Raw genomic sequence first — 16,996 nt, 5'->3', positions numbered from 1 at the left:
AAGGCACAAAGATAAATTAAAAGCTTATTTTAAGAACATTCTTTTTCTTCTACATTATATACAGTATTTGGACTTTAGTAAGTCTTTTGGTACAATTTGTCATGAGAGGTTATTGTATAAATTAGAGCAGTTTGGGATAACAGGGATGATCCACTAGTGCATTAGGGCTTGAGGGACAAGAGATAATCGGTGGTCATGAAGGGGTATTCTTCAGAGAATAGTAAGAATGGACTAGAATAGCAAGTCTAAGTACAGATCCCTCAGGGATCTGTACTTAGACTCCTTGTTTCTTATTTTCCTAAATGTTATTGATAAAAGAATACAGATAAAGCTGTCAAAGTTTGCTGACAAGTTAAAAGTTTGGAGGGTGGTTAATGATCTGAATAAGGCCAATGCCGTTCAATTTTGACTTCAGTTATGTCTGAAAAATGTCAGCTAAAACTAAACACTTCTCTTTGTCCTCGCCGTCTTCCCACGTTCATATGGGGTCGGCATTCCCTTCCTTAATTCTCTTCCTAAAATTGAACACTACCAAATGCAAAATATTGCTCTTGAGGAAGAACAGAATCCCAGGTGTAATTTATAGATTAGGCTAGAGGAATAAATGATGTACAGGATGAGAAAAGCTCAGGGATTGCAGTACAGAAGGACATTAAGTCAATTCAGCATGTAGTGTAAGCATTTGGCAAGAAAGGGCACATGGTGTTTTAGCTGTGATTTATAAGAATTTTAAAAGTAGAAGGTAATTAACCCTCTCTATAAGATGACTGTGTGACCATGCCAGATCTGGAGGCACATCTAAAGACATAGGACTTGTAGAGAAAGTACAATGGAGCACAATGATTGGTGAGGAGCACTAAGCAATATCCCTATGAGGAATGGCTTACAACATGTGATCTTCAAAGCTCAGTGGTAATTAGATACCTTTTAAGGGAGATTTTATTAAAGTGTATAAGGCCCTGAGAGAGAGAGAGAGGAATAATTAAAATGAATGAGAGAGGAATATTTTCACTAGTGAATGAGATAAGACCTGCCGGGAGTAACTATAAAATTTATGAAAGAAGTGTAGTCCTTTTTAGGTTTTCCCTTCAGGCAGCATGTTGTGGAATGTTGGAATAAGTTACCTACAGGGATGGCAGAGATTGGATAGGCACTTTCTGATGATAAGAATAATATCAGGATTTTCTTTTTTCTATAGATACATAATAAGCTTCAAACCCTTGCATAATTATGCCATTTTAATACTAATACCTTATATTAGCTGCTACTGCTGGAAGTAGAAGATTGGAATGGGAAATGGTTTACTCTGCATGAACTCAACACAACCTTACCTTCCTGATATGGAAAGCAGAAGTGGAAAAGTTTGTCTGGTTCTAATCAGAGGTATTCCCTTCCTGAAAGAGTTGTTTTTCATCTCTTTATGAAAGAGGTCCTTATAGCAGTAGTGAAGCCTGGTCTGGCATGGTTATAGTGGGGACCACAAAACAAAATATAGTTCCAAACCTCTCGCACCACAGTAGTACAGCATTGTGTCAGTGAGTCCAAAAGAGTTCGCTTTGTTGTTGAAAGGCCATGACCAATGAGAATGTACATAAATTGCTAACTAGATTTAGTGTTGGTGTTAATGAAAGTTACATCTAGGATAAAACATTTTGCCAGTTGTCCTTTGGAGTACTCATTTGATATATTTTGACATCATTTATAAGATCAATATTGATGCCAGTTATAATGCAGAGAGAGAGATTGCATCTTAGATGATAGGAAAGTCCATGGAATACTACTTCTAAGTCCATTGGGAGTACTGCACATCCATCATAATTATAAGTTGCTGAGCAGGATCAAGGTGTGCTTTCCTATGATAACTGTCTGTTCTTGTGAACCAAGCTCCAGCTGTGTATATAATGACAGACACAAAAATACATCTGTATAGTGCATCTGGTGACTTTCTTTGAAGTCCCATTCACCTCTGTGAATGAGGCCTCAAGGGAAAGTCACCACAGATTAGAAACCATGGAAAAGATTCTGGATGTGATTACTATCAAGGATGGCATGGAATGCCCAACAGTGAATAATCATTGTGAAAATGCAAATCATACTAATCACTCATCTTTTTTCATGGGATGAAGTTGACTTAGGAATTTCAAAGGACAGGAATGGCGAGGTTCCTGGACTAAGGCTTATTAACATTAGTAGAGGGATATGATGTAAGAAAGCAAGCTTATACAGTATCAGCAAAAAAAAAAAAAAAAAAAACGTTTCCCATTTGCTCCAAATGTTTGTCCAATTCTTGAATTTATTTAAGCTATCATGTTCCACAGTGACAGATGGAAATTTATTCCAGCAATTAACCACCTACTAATGGGTAAAGGCAAATTTACACACATCTATTTTACAACTGTCTTTCCTTAATTTGAATTGGGGTACCCTCAGATGCATAATATGACCAAATGGAAGAATTCCATCAGCATTGAGCTACATCAATCAGATCTGTAAGCATTAGCATTAGCATTAGTAAAGGCATTTGATGCAAGAAAGCAAGCTTATGCAGCATCAGCCAAAAAAAAAAAAAACCCACTTCCACTTCACCCCTCTGTTCGTTCAAAATACCTGTCCAGCTGAGCCTTAAACTTATTTAGGCTATCAACCTCCACCACAAGGGATGGAAGTCTGTTCCACCAACCAACCACCCGCTGGCTAAAGGCAAATTTCCGCACATCTATCCTACATCTGTCTTTCCTCAATTTGAATTTATGCCCTCTCAGGTGATTATTCTGAGCTAGAGGAAGAATCCCATCAGCAATGAGCATGCTCAAACCATTCAAGGCTTTATACACGTCTATCAGATCACCTCGCTGGTGCCTAGTCTCCAGACACTGTAATTTGCAAAACTTAAGCCTTTCTTCGTAAGAGCACCCCTTTGATCCATTCACTAATCTTGTTGCCCTTCTCTGTACTCGTTCCAGCAGCTCTACATCCTTCTTCAAATGAGGCCTCCAGACCTGTATACAGTATTCTAGGTGTGGCCTGACCATTGTCTTATACAAGGGAATAATCACCTCCTTATCCCTGCTGGAAAAATTCCTGTATATCATTGACAATACTCCATGAGCTACTCTTGCAGCCCGTCTGCACTGTTCAGAGAACTTCATATCTGCCTGCACAACCACCCCCAAGTCCCTTTCATTCTCTACCACTGTCAGTGTAGTACCACAGAGTTGATATGTTGCTCTGGGGTTGCTGTTTCCCATGTGTAGTACTTTACATTTGTCAATGTTAAACTTCATTTGCCACCTCTCAGCCCATACGCTCAACCTTTCCAGATCCTGTTGCAGCAGCATAGTGTCAGTAGTGTCCTTGACAACCCTGCCAACCTTTGTATCGTCTGCAAACATGGACATTAAGCTTGATATACCATCATCAATATCATTTATAAATACAGAAAACAATAATGGACCCAACACTGAGCCCTGAGGGACTCTACTAATAACATTAGTCCACGATGAGCAGTGTCCATTGATTACCACTCTCTGTCTTCTCCCCCTCAACCACCCCTTTATCCATAGCAGCAATTTGCCTCCAATGTCACACTGCTCCAATTTGTGTAGCAGTCTTCCATGTGCAACAGTATCAAAAGCCTTTCTAAGATCCAAGTATATAATATCAAAGCTATTCCCTGCATCCAGTTCTTTTGTGACTGCATCATAGTATCCAATCAAATTGGTCAGGCAAGACTTCCCCTTAACAAAACCATGCTGTGTCCGAGCTATAACTGAAGTCTTGTCTAAATGATCCTGCAGTGCTTCTTTAACCAGTGCCTCCATTAATTTTCCTGGAACAGAAGTTAAGCTCACAGGTCTATAATTACTTGTGTCAGCCTTTGATCCTCCTTTGTGAATTGGGGTCACATTTGCACATTTCCAGTCTATGGGTACCTCCCCTGAGTCCAAGGAAGCTCATAATTATGGCTAAGGGTTTGCTTACTTCCTTTGCTGCCTCCTTTAATATAACTGGATAGATCCCATCCACCCCGGTTGCCTTTCTTGTGTTTATCTTCAACAATTTCTCCTCCATTTTACTTCAAGTTATTTCAAGATTCTGTAGCTTACTGCTAGAGTTAAATACACCTCTGGCATTCCCCTCACTGAATAACTCCTCATGTGTGAATGTCGATGGAAAATATTCATTTAGTTTGTTAGCTACCTGAGCAGGATCATCAACAGTTGACCCATCAATATCAAGTGGACCAATCTGATTCATCCCCTTCCTTCTAGAGTTTACATAAGTAAAGAACTCTTTTCTGTTTTTCTTTGCATCCCTTGCCAAGGATTTCTCGTAATCTGCCTTCGCCTGCCTAACCTCCTTTGTAACTTGGTTGCCTATCAACTTGTATCTATCATAGGCTTCTGTGTCGTGTGTTAATTTGTAAGTATCCCATGCATTTTTCTTCTCTGCCATATGCCTCATTAATTCATCTGACATCCATTTTGGCCTAAACCTTGAACAATATTTCTTAGTTGGTATGTAAAGCCTGGTAGCTTCCAAGATAAGTTTTTTGAATGCTTCCCATTTTGAATTTGCTGTTGGTAACATCATCAGTTGGTCCCACTGTATAGAATTTAAATACTGTCTCAGTCCATCGTAGTCACCGTTACGGAAGCAATAACCCTTCCCTTTACCCCTAATGGCAGTTACCTCTTTGAGTAAATCCCACTTCAGCACACTGTGATCACTGCCACCTTGTGGTTCATTTATCTGCAGATTCTTAATGCATGAAGAATCACTGCTGTTAATCAAATCAAGAGTATTACTCCCTCTAGTTGCCTCCCGAACATGCTGATGTAGAAAACAATCATCCAATAAATCCACAAAAGCCCTGCTAGTGTGTGAGTGACCAGCCCCCAAATTCCAGTCAATATCTGGGAAATTAAAATCTCCCATTATAACTCTCTGATTTACTGGCCCACTCTATTTCCCTGTACAGTTTCTTATTATACTCATCAGAGTCATTAGGCCTATGGCACACTCCTACTCTCAATTTTGATCTCCCAATGCTTATGTCATACCAAACTGACTCAACACTGCACTGTCCAGCGATGTCGACTGGCTTCACTTCCTTGGTTTTTATGTTTCTTAACTAATAGCATAACCCCTCCCCCCCTTCCTATCCTGTCTATCCTTTCTGTAGACATTGTACTCCACAAATTCTAGTTCTGCATCCCTTATATCTGTGTGACACCATGTCTCTGATATCCCAACAATCTCTGCCTTTGATGTTTTGAGTAATACCTCAAATTCATCAAATTTATTTACTAAACTCCTAGCATTGGTTTACACGCAAGTATACCTGCACCTGTTTCTATTCTTAGCTATCCTAACACAACCCATGTGTTTACTTGTACCGCAATTGCTCCCAGCAGTCTCATAAGTATCATGCATCTTGTTTTTCAGGCTTCTGCTCATTCTAATAGAAGCAGTGCAAGAATCTCTTTCACCTCTACCAGTGGCTACTGTCAGTCTATTGGTCTTTGTCTCCCCCCAAGCTAGCAGTTTTCCGACCCACCTAACACTGCCTCGATAGCATCAGCAAATATTCTTGCACCCTTTCTATTTAAGTGTATCCCATCCCTGTAGAAGCAATCTCTCCTGTTAACAAGTACAGTCCAGGCTGAAAAAAATTCTACCCCTTGAGCCTTGCACAATCTTTCCAGGGCCGAATTGATCGACAAGGCTCTCATCATATACTCCCTCCTATCGTGTCTGGGCAGAATTGCAGACACTTTCAAATTCAACCCTAATTCTTGGCTTTTGTTCAACAGTGACCCGTACTTGTTAAGTAATTCTGCCGGTCTCCTACTCTTAATATCATTAGTGCCAACATGTACAACTATATCACCTTTTGTGCCCTTAAAAGATTATATTCAAAGGGGGGGGATATTTGCGAATGGCCAGTGTAAGGTGTGGTGCGGTGCCAGTGATGCTAAATGGAGATCGCGAGTTCAGGTGCTCCTAATATTTTTACTATCAGTGTACTTAAGCTCTGAACATTCCTCTAGCTTATTATATCAGTCTAGTGATAAAATAGGATAATAATCTTGTATATCCTGAATATTTAAAAATTGGGGAATCACCCCACCAATAAAATATTGCGATTGGGATCAGCATTGTGTTTTTCATTAGAGACTTCATTTATGCAAATTAGCTTAAAATCTCTAACGCTGCAAAAACGTTTCTTGGCTCTACAACTGGTTTTTCTCTGGTGTAAATGAAGAGTTAGCAGAGAGAGACGATTATTTCAAACAAAATATTTAATATAACAAATTACTTAACAAATATACATCACACCTTCCATACAAGAAGATTAAAAAGATTAAAGACATGAACATTCTAATATAATGTATGCTACATTTATGAGATTAAGTCATCGTAATAATTAGTCATAGTGGTCATTCATTTGAGCCCATATTATAGTAATTTCAAATAAGTAGCCATTGTCATTGCTTTACATTGAAAACACGTTATTGGAAATATCAATTTATTAGCCATATCAGAATACTGAGAAACACAAGATATACTAGGCATAACATTAAGAAGAAATATATATTCTTAGGAAGAAATCATCGTTCCTTATGGGTAAGAATTGACATGAATATTTTCTGTTCAATTATCATTTCCTCACAATCCTTTCACCCTTATGAAAAGGGATTCTCACTTACCCCATTTTCCTCTCTTGCTCCCTTGCTGCCCTCTCATGGACACCTTCATCCAGACGAACTGGGCGGTGGCCTTCTCCTTGGTGATAACACAGACACCACACCACAAAGAAATACTATCATGACATTTTTCGTGCACTGTGGTCAAAAACTGCTTCAAGGACACCTCTCGACACTCTCCACTCTCAGCTCAATTCAACCTTTCACTTTTCCTTTCTCTGTTGAACTCCCTTGAGACCCAGTTTTTAAAGGTAGAAGATCCTCCATAATTTACATAAATCTCAGATATGACTGAATTTCCAGTACACATCTCATGCACCTGGACAGCACGTGATAGAAAAGGAATGATCACAATGTCCCCCCCATCTCTATCAATCTGTGTCCGGCCCTGTCCGGTGACTACCCGAAGGACCAAGCGCATTTCCATATTTGGCACAACTGCTGATACCCGTACGTATGAATATCACTAAAGGCATGTGATTTGTGTCCAAGCCAGTAGCATAAAGCTTCTCTGTTTATAATATAGGTTATTTTAAGAAACAGCTCAGTAGAACTTTATGAGAATTTTATGTACTACTATGCTTCGTTATAATGGAGTTGATAATTGAATATTACAAGTAAAATATTCTGTAGAAATCCTTAGTAAATGGGCATAACAAAGGAATAGAGGAGTACTAAAAGAAGGTTAATTTTGTAATAAGAAATATGTATAAAGGGGGGTTAGAAACAATTAATAGGAATAAATTAAAACTACATTATGACAGATCACTGCGGAGGTGCCTAGTCTCCAGAAGCTGCAGTTTACAGAACTTAAGCATTTCTTGATAAGAGCAACCCCTTGTTCCCCTCACCAATCTCATTGCTCTTCTCTGTACTCATTCCAGCCACTCTATCATCCTCCTAAAATTTGGCCTCCAGACCTATATGCAGCACTCAAAGTTTGGCATGACCATTGCCTTATACAGAGAGATAATCACCTGCTTATCCCTGCTAGCAAAGTTCCTATATATCATTGACAAAACCCCATGAGTTGCTCTAGCAGCCTATCTGCAGTGCTGTGAAAACTATATATCTAACTACACAGTTACCCCCAGCTCTTTTTCATTCTCTACTACCTGAGTCTTGTACTGCACAGTTGGCACATCTATGGATTACTGCAAATCATATGCAGTAAGTACTTTGCATTTGTCAATGCTAAACTTCAGTTGCCTCCCTCTCAGCCCATCTACCCAACTTTTCTAGATCCTGAAGCAGTAGCATACTGTCATTAAGAAACCTGCCAACCTTCAAATCGTCTGAAAAGTTGGACATTAAGCCTGATATACCTTCATCAGGGGTAAAGCAAAAACCCTTTCCTTTACCCCTGATGGTAATTACATCTTTAAGTAAATCCCACATCAGTGCAGTGATCACAGTGTACTGATGTGAGATTTATCCTGATATACCTTCATCAGGGGTAAAGGAAAATGGTTTTTGCTTCCATAAAGGTGAGTACAGTGTCTCAGACAGTTTTTAAATTCTGTACAGTGGGATCAACTGACAATGTTACCAACAGTAAATTCTAAGTGGAAAACATTCAAGGATTTAATCGTGGATGCTACTAAAAGTTTCATACCTATTAAGAAATATTGTTCAAGATTTAGGCTAAAAGTAAAGTAAAGTGCAGCCATTATCAACCCACTGCAGGATGGAAGCCTCCTCAACAATTCATGCTGAGGGAAATGGACCATAATCTGCCACGCTGGTCGAGTGCGGGTTGGCAGATCGACCATATTTAGCAGTCAGGGGCTTGAACCCCAGTCACTCAAACAGCGTGTGCTACTGCACTCCCGCTCCTGCCCACTCGGCTACGGAGGCCCATTTAGGCCTAAATGGTTATCAAATGAACTAATGAGACCCGTGACAGAAAAGAAAAATGCATGCGATCCATATAAATTATCAAGCGACTCAGAAGCCTATGGCAGATATAAGCTAGTCTGTAACCAGGTCACAAAGGAGGTTAGGCAGGTGAAGGCAGATTATGAGAAATCTTTGGCAAAAGATGCTAAGAAAAACAGCAAATATTTCTTTACTTATATAAACTCTAAAAGGAAGGGGATAAATCTGATTGGGCCACTTGATATCGATGGTTTGACTGTTGATGATTCTGCTCATATAGCAAACAAACTGAATGAGTATTTTGCATCTACATTCACACATGAGGAGTTATTAAGGTTTGAAAATTGGCAGAAGGTTATCAAATTGTAGCAGGGTGCTTAATGATTTTTGTAATAACTGAGAGCAAAGTGGAGGAGAAATTGTTGAAATTAAACATAAGAAAGGCACATGGGGTGGATGGAATCTGTCCAGTTATATTAAAGGAGGCAGCAAAGCAAAGCATCCTCTGACTCAGAGGAGGTCCCCACGGATTGGAGATGTGCAAATGTATCCCCAATTCACAAAGGGGGAATCGAAGGGTGACATGAGTAATTACAGACCAGTTAGTTTAACTTCTGTCCGGGTAAAATAATTCAGTCACTGGTTAAAGATGCATTACAAGATCATCTAAACAAGACTGCAGCAATAATTCAGACACAGCATGGGTTTGTTAAGGGAAAGTCTTGTCTGACAAATTTGATAGGATATTATGATGTGGTTACAAAGGAACTTGATGCAAAAAATAATTTTGATATCATATATTTGGATTTCAGGAAAGCTTTTGACACTGTTGCGCATGGAAGACTATTGTACAAATTGGAGCAGAATGGTATTAAGGGTAAGTTGCTACAATGGATAAAAGGATGGTTGAGTGGGCAAAGACAGAGGGTGATAATTAATGGGTGCTGCTCTTTGTGGACTAATGTTATTAGTGGAGACCCACAGGGTTCGGTGGTCCTCTGTTGTTTTGTATATTTATCAATGATATTGATAAAGGTATATCAGGCTTAGTGTCAAAGTTTGCAGATGATACAAAGGTTGGCAGGGTTGTTAATGACATTAATGCAGTGTGCCACTGCAACAGGATCTAGATAATTTGGGCGGATGGGCTAAGAAGTGGCAACTGAAGTTTAACCTTGACAAATGCAAAGTACTGCATATGGGTAGAAGTAACCCCAGAGAAACGTACCAACTATGTGGTACTACGCTTAAGGTGGTAGAAAATGAAAAAGACCTGAGAGTAATTGTACAGTCAGATACGAAGTTTTCTGAGCAATGCAGACAGGCTTGCAGGGCAGCCCATGGGGTTTTGTCAATGATATATAGGACTTTTGCTAGCAGGGAAAAGGAGATGATTTTCCCTCTGTATAAGGCAATGTACAGGTCTGGAGGTAGTAGTAGTAGTAGTGGCATGTGATGCAAGAAAGCAAATGTATGAGCTTATGCAGCATCAGGCAAAAAAAAAAAAAAATCACACCATTCCCTCCAAATGCCTGTCCAGTTCCTCCTTAAATTTATTCAACCTATCAACTTCCACAACGACAGATGGAAGTTTGTTCCAGCAATTAACTATCCGCTGGCTAAAGGCAAATTTCCGCACATCTAATCTACATCTGTCTTTTCTTAATTTGAATTTATGCCCCCCTTAGGTTCGTAATCTGAACAAGTGGAAGGATCCCATCAGAATTCAGCGTGCTGAACCCATTCAAGGCCTTATACACCTCAATCAGATCACCACGCAGGTGCCTAATCTCTAGCCACTGCAATTTGCAGAACTTAAGCCTCTCTTGATAAGAGGATCCCTTCATTCCCCTCACCAATCTTGTTGCCCTTCTCTGTACATGCTGAAGTAAATCTACGTCCTTCCTAAAATGAGGCCTCCAGACCTGTACGCAGTACTCAAGGCATGGCCTGACCATTGCCTTATACAGAGGGATAATCACCTCCTTTTCCCTGCTAGCAAAATTCCTATATATCATTGACAAAACCCCATGACCTGCCCTGGCAGCCTGTCTGCATTGCTCAGAAAACTTCATATCTGCCTGCACAATTACTCCCAGGTCTTTTTCATTTTCTACCACCTTTAGTGTAGTACCACACATCTCTGGGGTTACTTCTACCCATATGCAGTACTTTGCATTTGTCAAGGTTAAACTTCAGTTGCCACTTAGCCCATCTGCCCAAATTATCTAGATCCTGTTGCAGTAGCACACTGCCATTACTGTCATTAACAACCCTGCCAACCTTTGTATCATCTGCAAACTTCGACACTAAGCCTGATATACCTTCATCAATATCATTGATAAAAATACAAAACAACAGTGGACCCACCACCGAACCCTGTGGGACTCCACTAATAACATTAGTCCAAGAAGAGCATCACCCATTGATTACCACCCTCTGTCTTCTCCCACTTAACCATCCTTTTATCCATTGTAGCAACTTACCCTTAATACCATTCTGCTCCAATTGGTACAATAGTCTTCCATGCGCAACAGTGTCAAAAGCTTTCCTGAAATCCAAATATATGATATCAAAATTATTTTTTGCATCCAGTTCCTTTGTAACCACATCATAATATCCTATCAAATTTGTCAGACAAGACTTTCCCTTAACAAACCCATGCTGTGTCTGAATTATTGCTGCAGTCTTGTCTAGATGATCCTGCAATGCATCTTTAACCAGCGACTCCATTATTTTACCCGGAACAGATGTTAAACTAACTGGTCTGTAATTACCCATGTCACCCTTCGATCCCCCCTTTGTGAATTGGGGATACATTTGCACATCTCCAGTCCGTGGGAACCTCACCTGTGTCCAAGGATGCTCTCATAATTATGGCTAAGGGTTTGCTTAGTTGCTTTGCCGCCTCCTTTAATATAACTGGATAGATCCCATCCACCCCAGGTGCTTTTCTTACGTTTAACTTCAACAGTTTCTCTTCCACTTTGCTCTCAGTTATTAAAAAATCATTAAGTATCCTGCTATAATTTGATAACCTTCTGCCATTTTCAAACCTTAATAATTCCTCATGTGTGAATGTAGATGCAAAATACTCATTCAGTTTGTTTGCTATGTGAGCAGGATCATCAACAGTCGAACCATCAATGATCAGGTGGACCAATCAGATTGATCCCCTTCCTTTTAGAGTTTATATAAGTAAAGAAATCCTTGCTGTTTTTCTTAGCACCTTTTGCCATGGATTTCCAGTAATCTGCCTTCGCCTGCCTAATCTCCTTTGTAACTTGGTTACAGATCAACTTGTAGCTATCATAGGCTTCAGTGTCACGTGTTAATTTGTATGCATCCCATGCATTTTCTTCTCTGTTACGAGTCTAATTAGTTCATTTGACAACCATTTAGGCCTAAACCTTGAACAATATTTTTTAATAGGTAGGGAACTTTTAGTAGCATCCACGATTAATTCCTTGAATGCTTCGCACTTAGAATTGACTGTTGGTAACATCATCAGTTGATTCCACTGTACTAAATTTAAAAACTGTCGGAGACCACAGTACTTGCCTTTACGGAAGCAAAAACCCTTTCCTTTACCCCTGATGGTAATTAAATCTTTAAGTAAATCCCACGTCAGTACACTGTGATCACTGCCACCTAGTGGTTCTTTTATCTGCAAATTCCTAATACATGAATGATCACTGCTGATTACCAGATCAAGAGTATTACTTTCTCTGGTTGCCTCTCGAACATGCTGCTGCAGAAAACAACCATCCAGTAAATCCACAAATGTCTGACTAGTATGTGAGTGCCCAACCCACAAGTTCCAGTCAATATCTGGGAAGTTGTAATCCCCCATTATAAGACATTCCGATGTACTAGCCCACTCTATTTCTCTATACAATTGTTCATTGTACTCATTCGAGTCATTAGGCCTATAACACACTCTTACTCTTATTTTTGCTTTCGCAGTGCTTATGTCACACCAAACTGACTCAACAGTACACTGTTCATCTATATCAACTGGATGCACCTCTTTTGATTTTGTTTTTTTTAATTAACAGCATAACACCTCCTCCCTTCCTATCCTGTCTATCCTTTCTGTACACATTGCACTCCCCATATTTCAGTTCGGCATTCCTTATATCAGTGTGACACGTCTCTGATATCCCAACAATATCCACCTTTGATGTCTTGACCAACACTTCAAATTCATCAAATTTATTTTCTATACTTCTAGCATTGGTACACATGCAAGCATACATGCTCCTACTCCTATTCTTTGTTACCCTAACACATCCCATATACCCACCCATATATACATCCCATATAACCACCCGTTCCACGATGACCGCCACCCATCCCTGAAGCCCCCAACACCCCACGGTCCAGGTCGCTACTTATTCTAATAGAAGTTGTGCAAGAATCACCTTCACCTCTGCGTACGGCTACTGTTAAACTATTAGTCCTTGTATCCCCCAAGCTATCAGTTTTCCGACCCACCCAACACTGCCTCGATAGCATCAGCAAATATTCTTGCACACTTTCTATTTAAGTGTATCCCATCCCTGTAGAAGCAGTCTCTCCTGTTAACAAGTACAGTCCAGGCTGAAAAAAATTCTATCCCTTGAGCCTTGCACAATCTTTCCAGAGCTGAATTGATCGACAAGGCTCTTATTATATACTCCCTCCTATCGTGTCTGGGCAGAATTGCAGACACTTTCAAATTCAACCCTAATTCACTGCTTTTTTTCATCAATGACCTGTACTTGCTAAGTAATTCTGCCGGTCTCCTACTCTTGATGTCATTAGTTCCAACGTGTACAACTATATCATCTTTTGTGCCCCTAAAAGATGATATCTGCTCTACATCATCAACCTTTGCCCATGGCGGACATACCCTGGTCCTGTTCCACCTATCCTTTTTACAAAGGATGTTACCCGTTTCCCTGACAATAGAGTCACCAACAACTACTAGTTCCTGAGGGACCAGCACATTCTGCCTTGGGGGTTGCCGCTGTGTTGCGTGATGACCAAGTGCAAGCTCTGGCGTTGATGTGGGCAGCTGAGAGCCTGATGGGCCCCTCAATTTAGATCTTTCGAGGTCTCATTTTAAAATTAAGTGTTTCTACATTCTGATGCATTTCAATTAAACAAGTAATAAATGTGTGCCAGTAATGCATCAGCATCATTAATATAATCAACCAATATATAGCTAAGTGATAGTTTATTAAATAAAGAATTAATACAGAACTGATAAATGCTTATTCCACAAACAATGGATATGAGACTACAAAACGCTATATTCTCAATGCTTTCTGTCAGTTGCTTTTCTTTGTTTTTAACAAATTGTGGTTATGTGACTTATTAATTGTAAATATATAGTCACAGTGGATACAACAAATTGTTTGCATTGTAATAATATTTGGCTTGTATTGTCATAATATACTTTCAGTATAAGATGAGATATATAAATTGATTCTTACCCAAATGCTCTATATATATATTTAAACAGGTTTCATTTATTTTCAAATTCTAGGTCTCTAAATGACAATGTGATTACTTGGATACCTGTTGCTGCATTTTGTTATTACAACTGCATAGCCCCCACCTTAACTACCCTGATAGAATGCATCAAGTATGGAGATTGGTTTCTATATTTAGTTTTTTCTCAAGTCTTCCAAGTACCACATGAACAGGTATGGCAAAAAATTTATAAACAATATCTGTATGTAAACCTTGCATATTTTCCTCAGTATATATGTATCAGGGAAAGGTACAATACAGAAGCATATTGTATGAGTTTTATCCTGTATTATATAGAGTTATTTTTACAGCTGTAGATTGTAAATTATAATATTGTCTGTGGCCATTTATGTGCTAGGCTTTTTGTCTCAGATCCTAATGGAGAATGCAGATGAGTATTGATTTAATCACCAAATACGGAGGATGTGGAAAGGTCAGGAATGACCACCGCATATCCCGGAGCAATATGGCCTTAGTTGCTAATGCTCCTAAAAAAAAAAAAACCAAAATAAGAAAAAAAAATAACAAAATTGATTTAATGAAAAAGAACATGACTCAGCTTATGCTGATCTAATTATTTTTTAAAAAGTCATCTTCCCAGACAGTTGCAGATTCTCTTTTTAGTAAATACAATTGCTATAATCTGAACTGAGATTACTCTGAACAAATGATGACTAGTGAGTGAATGACTGATTCAAGTCATCAATAATATAATTACTCAACTAATTGAACAGAGATGTAGCCCCTTAACTTTTTTGCTCTGATATATCACTGCTCCATTTACAACAAAATGACAAGATCCATCTACATAATGATCCCAGGCTTCAAAATCTATCAACAAGTCTGAGTGGCATGTTTTTCAAATAGAAAATTCTGAAGCATCCACCATTATTGAAGTAGAATTGTATTTATATATACCAATCCCTTTTGTCAAAACATGAAAATCCTCTAGCTTGATAGAAAGAAAACAAAATAATTTTTCCTAGGCTTTCCAAATTAGTCCAAAGTGTATTTTGCATAGTTGCAATATTAGTTTCAGGTCAGAGAATTTTCTTGAAATCGTGTTTCCTAATTCAAACATTAAAAAAAAAAAAAGTTTAAATCTTTTTGAAATTTTTGTAATACTTAAATTTTATAGTACTTATAGTATTTGTGTTCTTTACTCTCATACTGTAGTCATCGTTTTCTGTTGTACACTTGCAATAATATCTTTCTAATTTAATATGTAATTTTATTACAAATTACATAGTTTATCCATATCCATAATGAATTATATTTTATCCATATCCATAATGAATTTATTATAAAAAATGAAGAAATAAATACAGAATATTAGAATTTTTCCTGTATTAGATGCATAATAAAATAATATAAAAGTGCAATCAAATTCATATTTCATATTGAAGAGGCAAGAAAGCAAGTTCAGTCAGTTATGCCACTGCCCTTTAAACTGCCAAGTGTAGCAACTTAAATGGATGTGCCATTCCCACAAAACATGTTAATTGTGGAGTGGTACTCTTGGTATCCAAACAGTACTTTTGAATTGGCACCCATCTAAATTACATTTGGTGAAAACTAATTAATGTTCTAATCACAGTACCATCTGACAACAATCCTGTTTATTAAGCAAAAGAGAAACTGCATAACCTTGATGCTATTGATGTGAGATATCCAAATTGTAAGGGTACTGAACAAACTGCCAACGAAGATTAAATAGTACTCAATCTTCATGCAGGTGATGACGACAAGGAGGCTAGACACCCCACTTTCCCCAGAAAAGAAAAGAAAAGAAAAATGCATGGCTGTCACAAGCAAGCCATTCATGAAAAATAGATGTGCAGAATCATCTTTCTCTTTTAAAACGAAGTGATGCCGCACATCATGCAATGGAACTGTAGAGGATTTTGCAGTAGTATTGATTATCTCTATGATTTGATCTCCTATTATGAACTTGTAGATTTTTACTTGCAAGAAGCTAACGTAACTTATTGGGTGACTCCTAAGATCAAAAATTACATGCTACATTGAAAAGACAGAAATTCAGTGCTCTCTGCTCATTGAGGTGTGGCAGTACTACTTGATTGAAAAAGTCCATTCATCTTATCCACTTAAAAGCCAACTGTACACAAAGTTATTGGTATTGCTTTAGCACTAGTCTCTATCTATCTCCTATCCAGTCATTCCTATACCATCCAGGAACTCAAAGCTGTAGTTTCCACTTGCCATCTCTTTTCTGTTTATGGGGCAACTTCACTATACACCATTCATGATGAGGCTCTCCTCAATCACATTTCAAAAGGACAGTTCATTGAAATACTAATTGACAGACAATCTAATATTATTGAACTGGCTGATCAACTTATATTCACCAACATAGTGAATCTTCTAACACAGTGGTTTTCAACCGGGGTGCCGCGGCACCTTAGGTTTCGGCAACAGCATTCCAAGGGTGCCACATAATTTGGGTTTAAGTTACTTAAACATTATTTTTTAATTTATATGTTTATTTCATTATAAAAAGGTGTACAGTATCTTTTTAATTTTTTGGTGATCTATAGTTGATGTGTACTTAGTACCTCTATATAAAGAATAAAATTATATACTGTATATATATAATTTGTATTATGAAATGTAATTTTTATAATTATATTATTGTAATAAATATCAGTCAATCATATAACATATATATATTTTTTTTATATATATATATGTATATACAGAGAGAGAATCGGATCTAACTGAGTAGGGGTGCCATTATTATAAAAAGGTTGAAAACTACTGTTCTAACACCTACAATCGACCTCTCTATTTGATCTCCTATTCACTGCCAATGATGCCAATGATCTCCCATTCACTGTCTATGATTATCCCTTAATATGTAAAATTCA

At 38.3% G+C, this 16,996-nt stretch overlaps 1 protein-coding gene across 1 annotated transcript in view; it reads left to right on the top strand.

Annotated features, from left to right (window-relative positions):
- The window catches only part of LOC150089271 (spatacsin-like), a 542,060-nt gene that overhangs the window by 427,239 nt on the left and 97,825 nt on the right, over window positions 1–16,996 (top strand). The window contains exon 18 of the mRNA XM_090389930.1: window positions 14,122–14,281. Coding sequence (XP_090246056.1) covers window positions 14,122–14,281 — 160 coding nt within the window. The remainder of the gene's footprint in view (window positions 1–14,121; window positions 14,282–16,996) is intronic.

This window comes from Mastigoproctus giganteus, chromosome 2 (assembly GCF_048544385.1).
Source record: "Mastigoproctus giganteus isolate SK-2022 chromosome 2, ASM4854438v1, whole genome shotgun sequence".
Taxonomy (NCBI): domain Eukaryota; kingdom Metazoa; phylum Arthropoda; class Arachnida; order Uropygi; family Thelyphonidae; genus Mastigoproctus; species Mastigoproctus giganteus.
The sequence above is the reverse complement of the archived record's forward strand: the minus strand, read 5'-3'. Positions and strand labels throughout refer to the sequence as shown.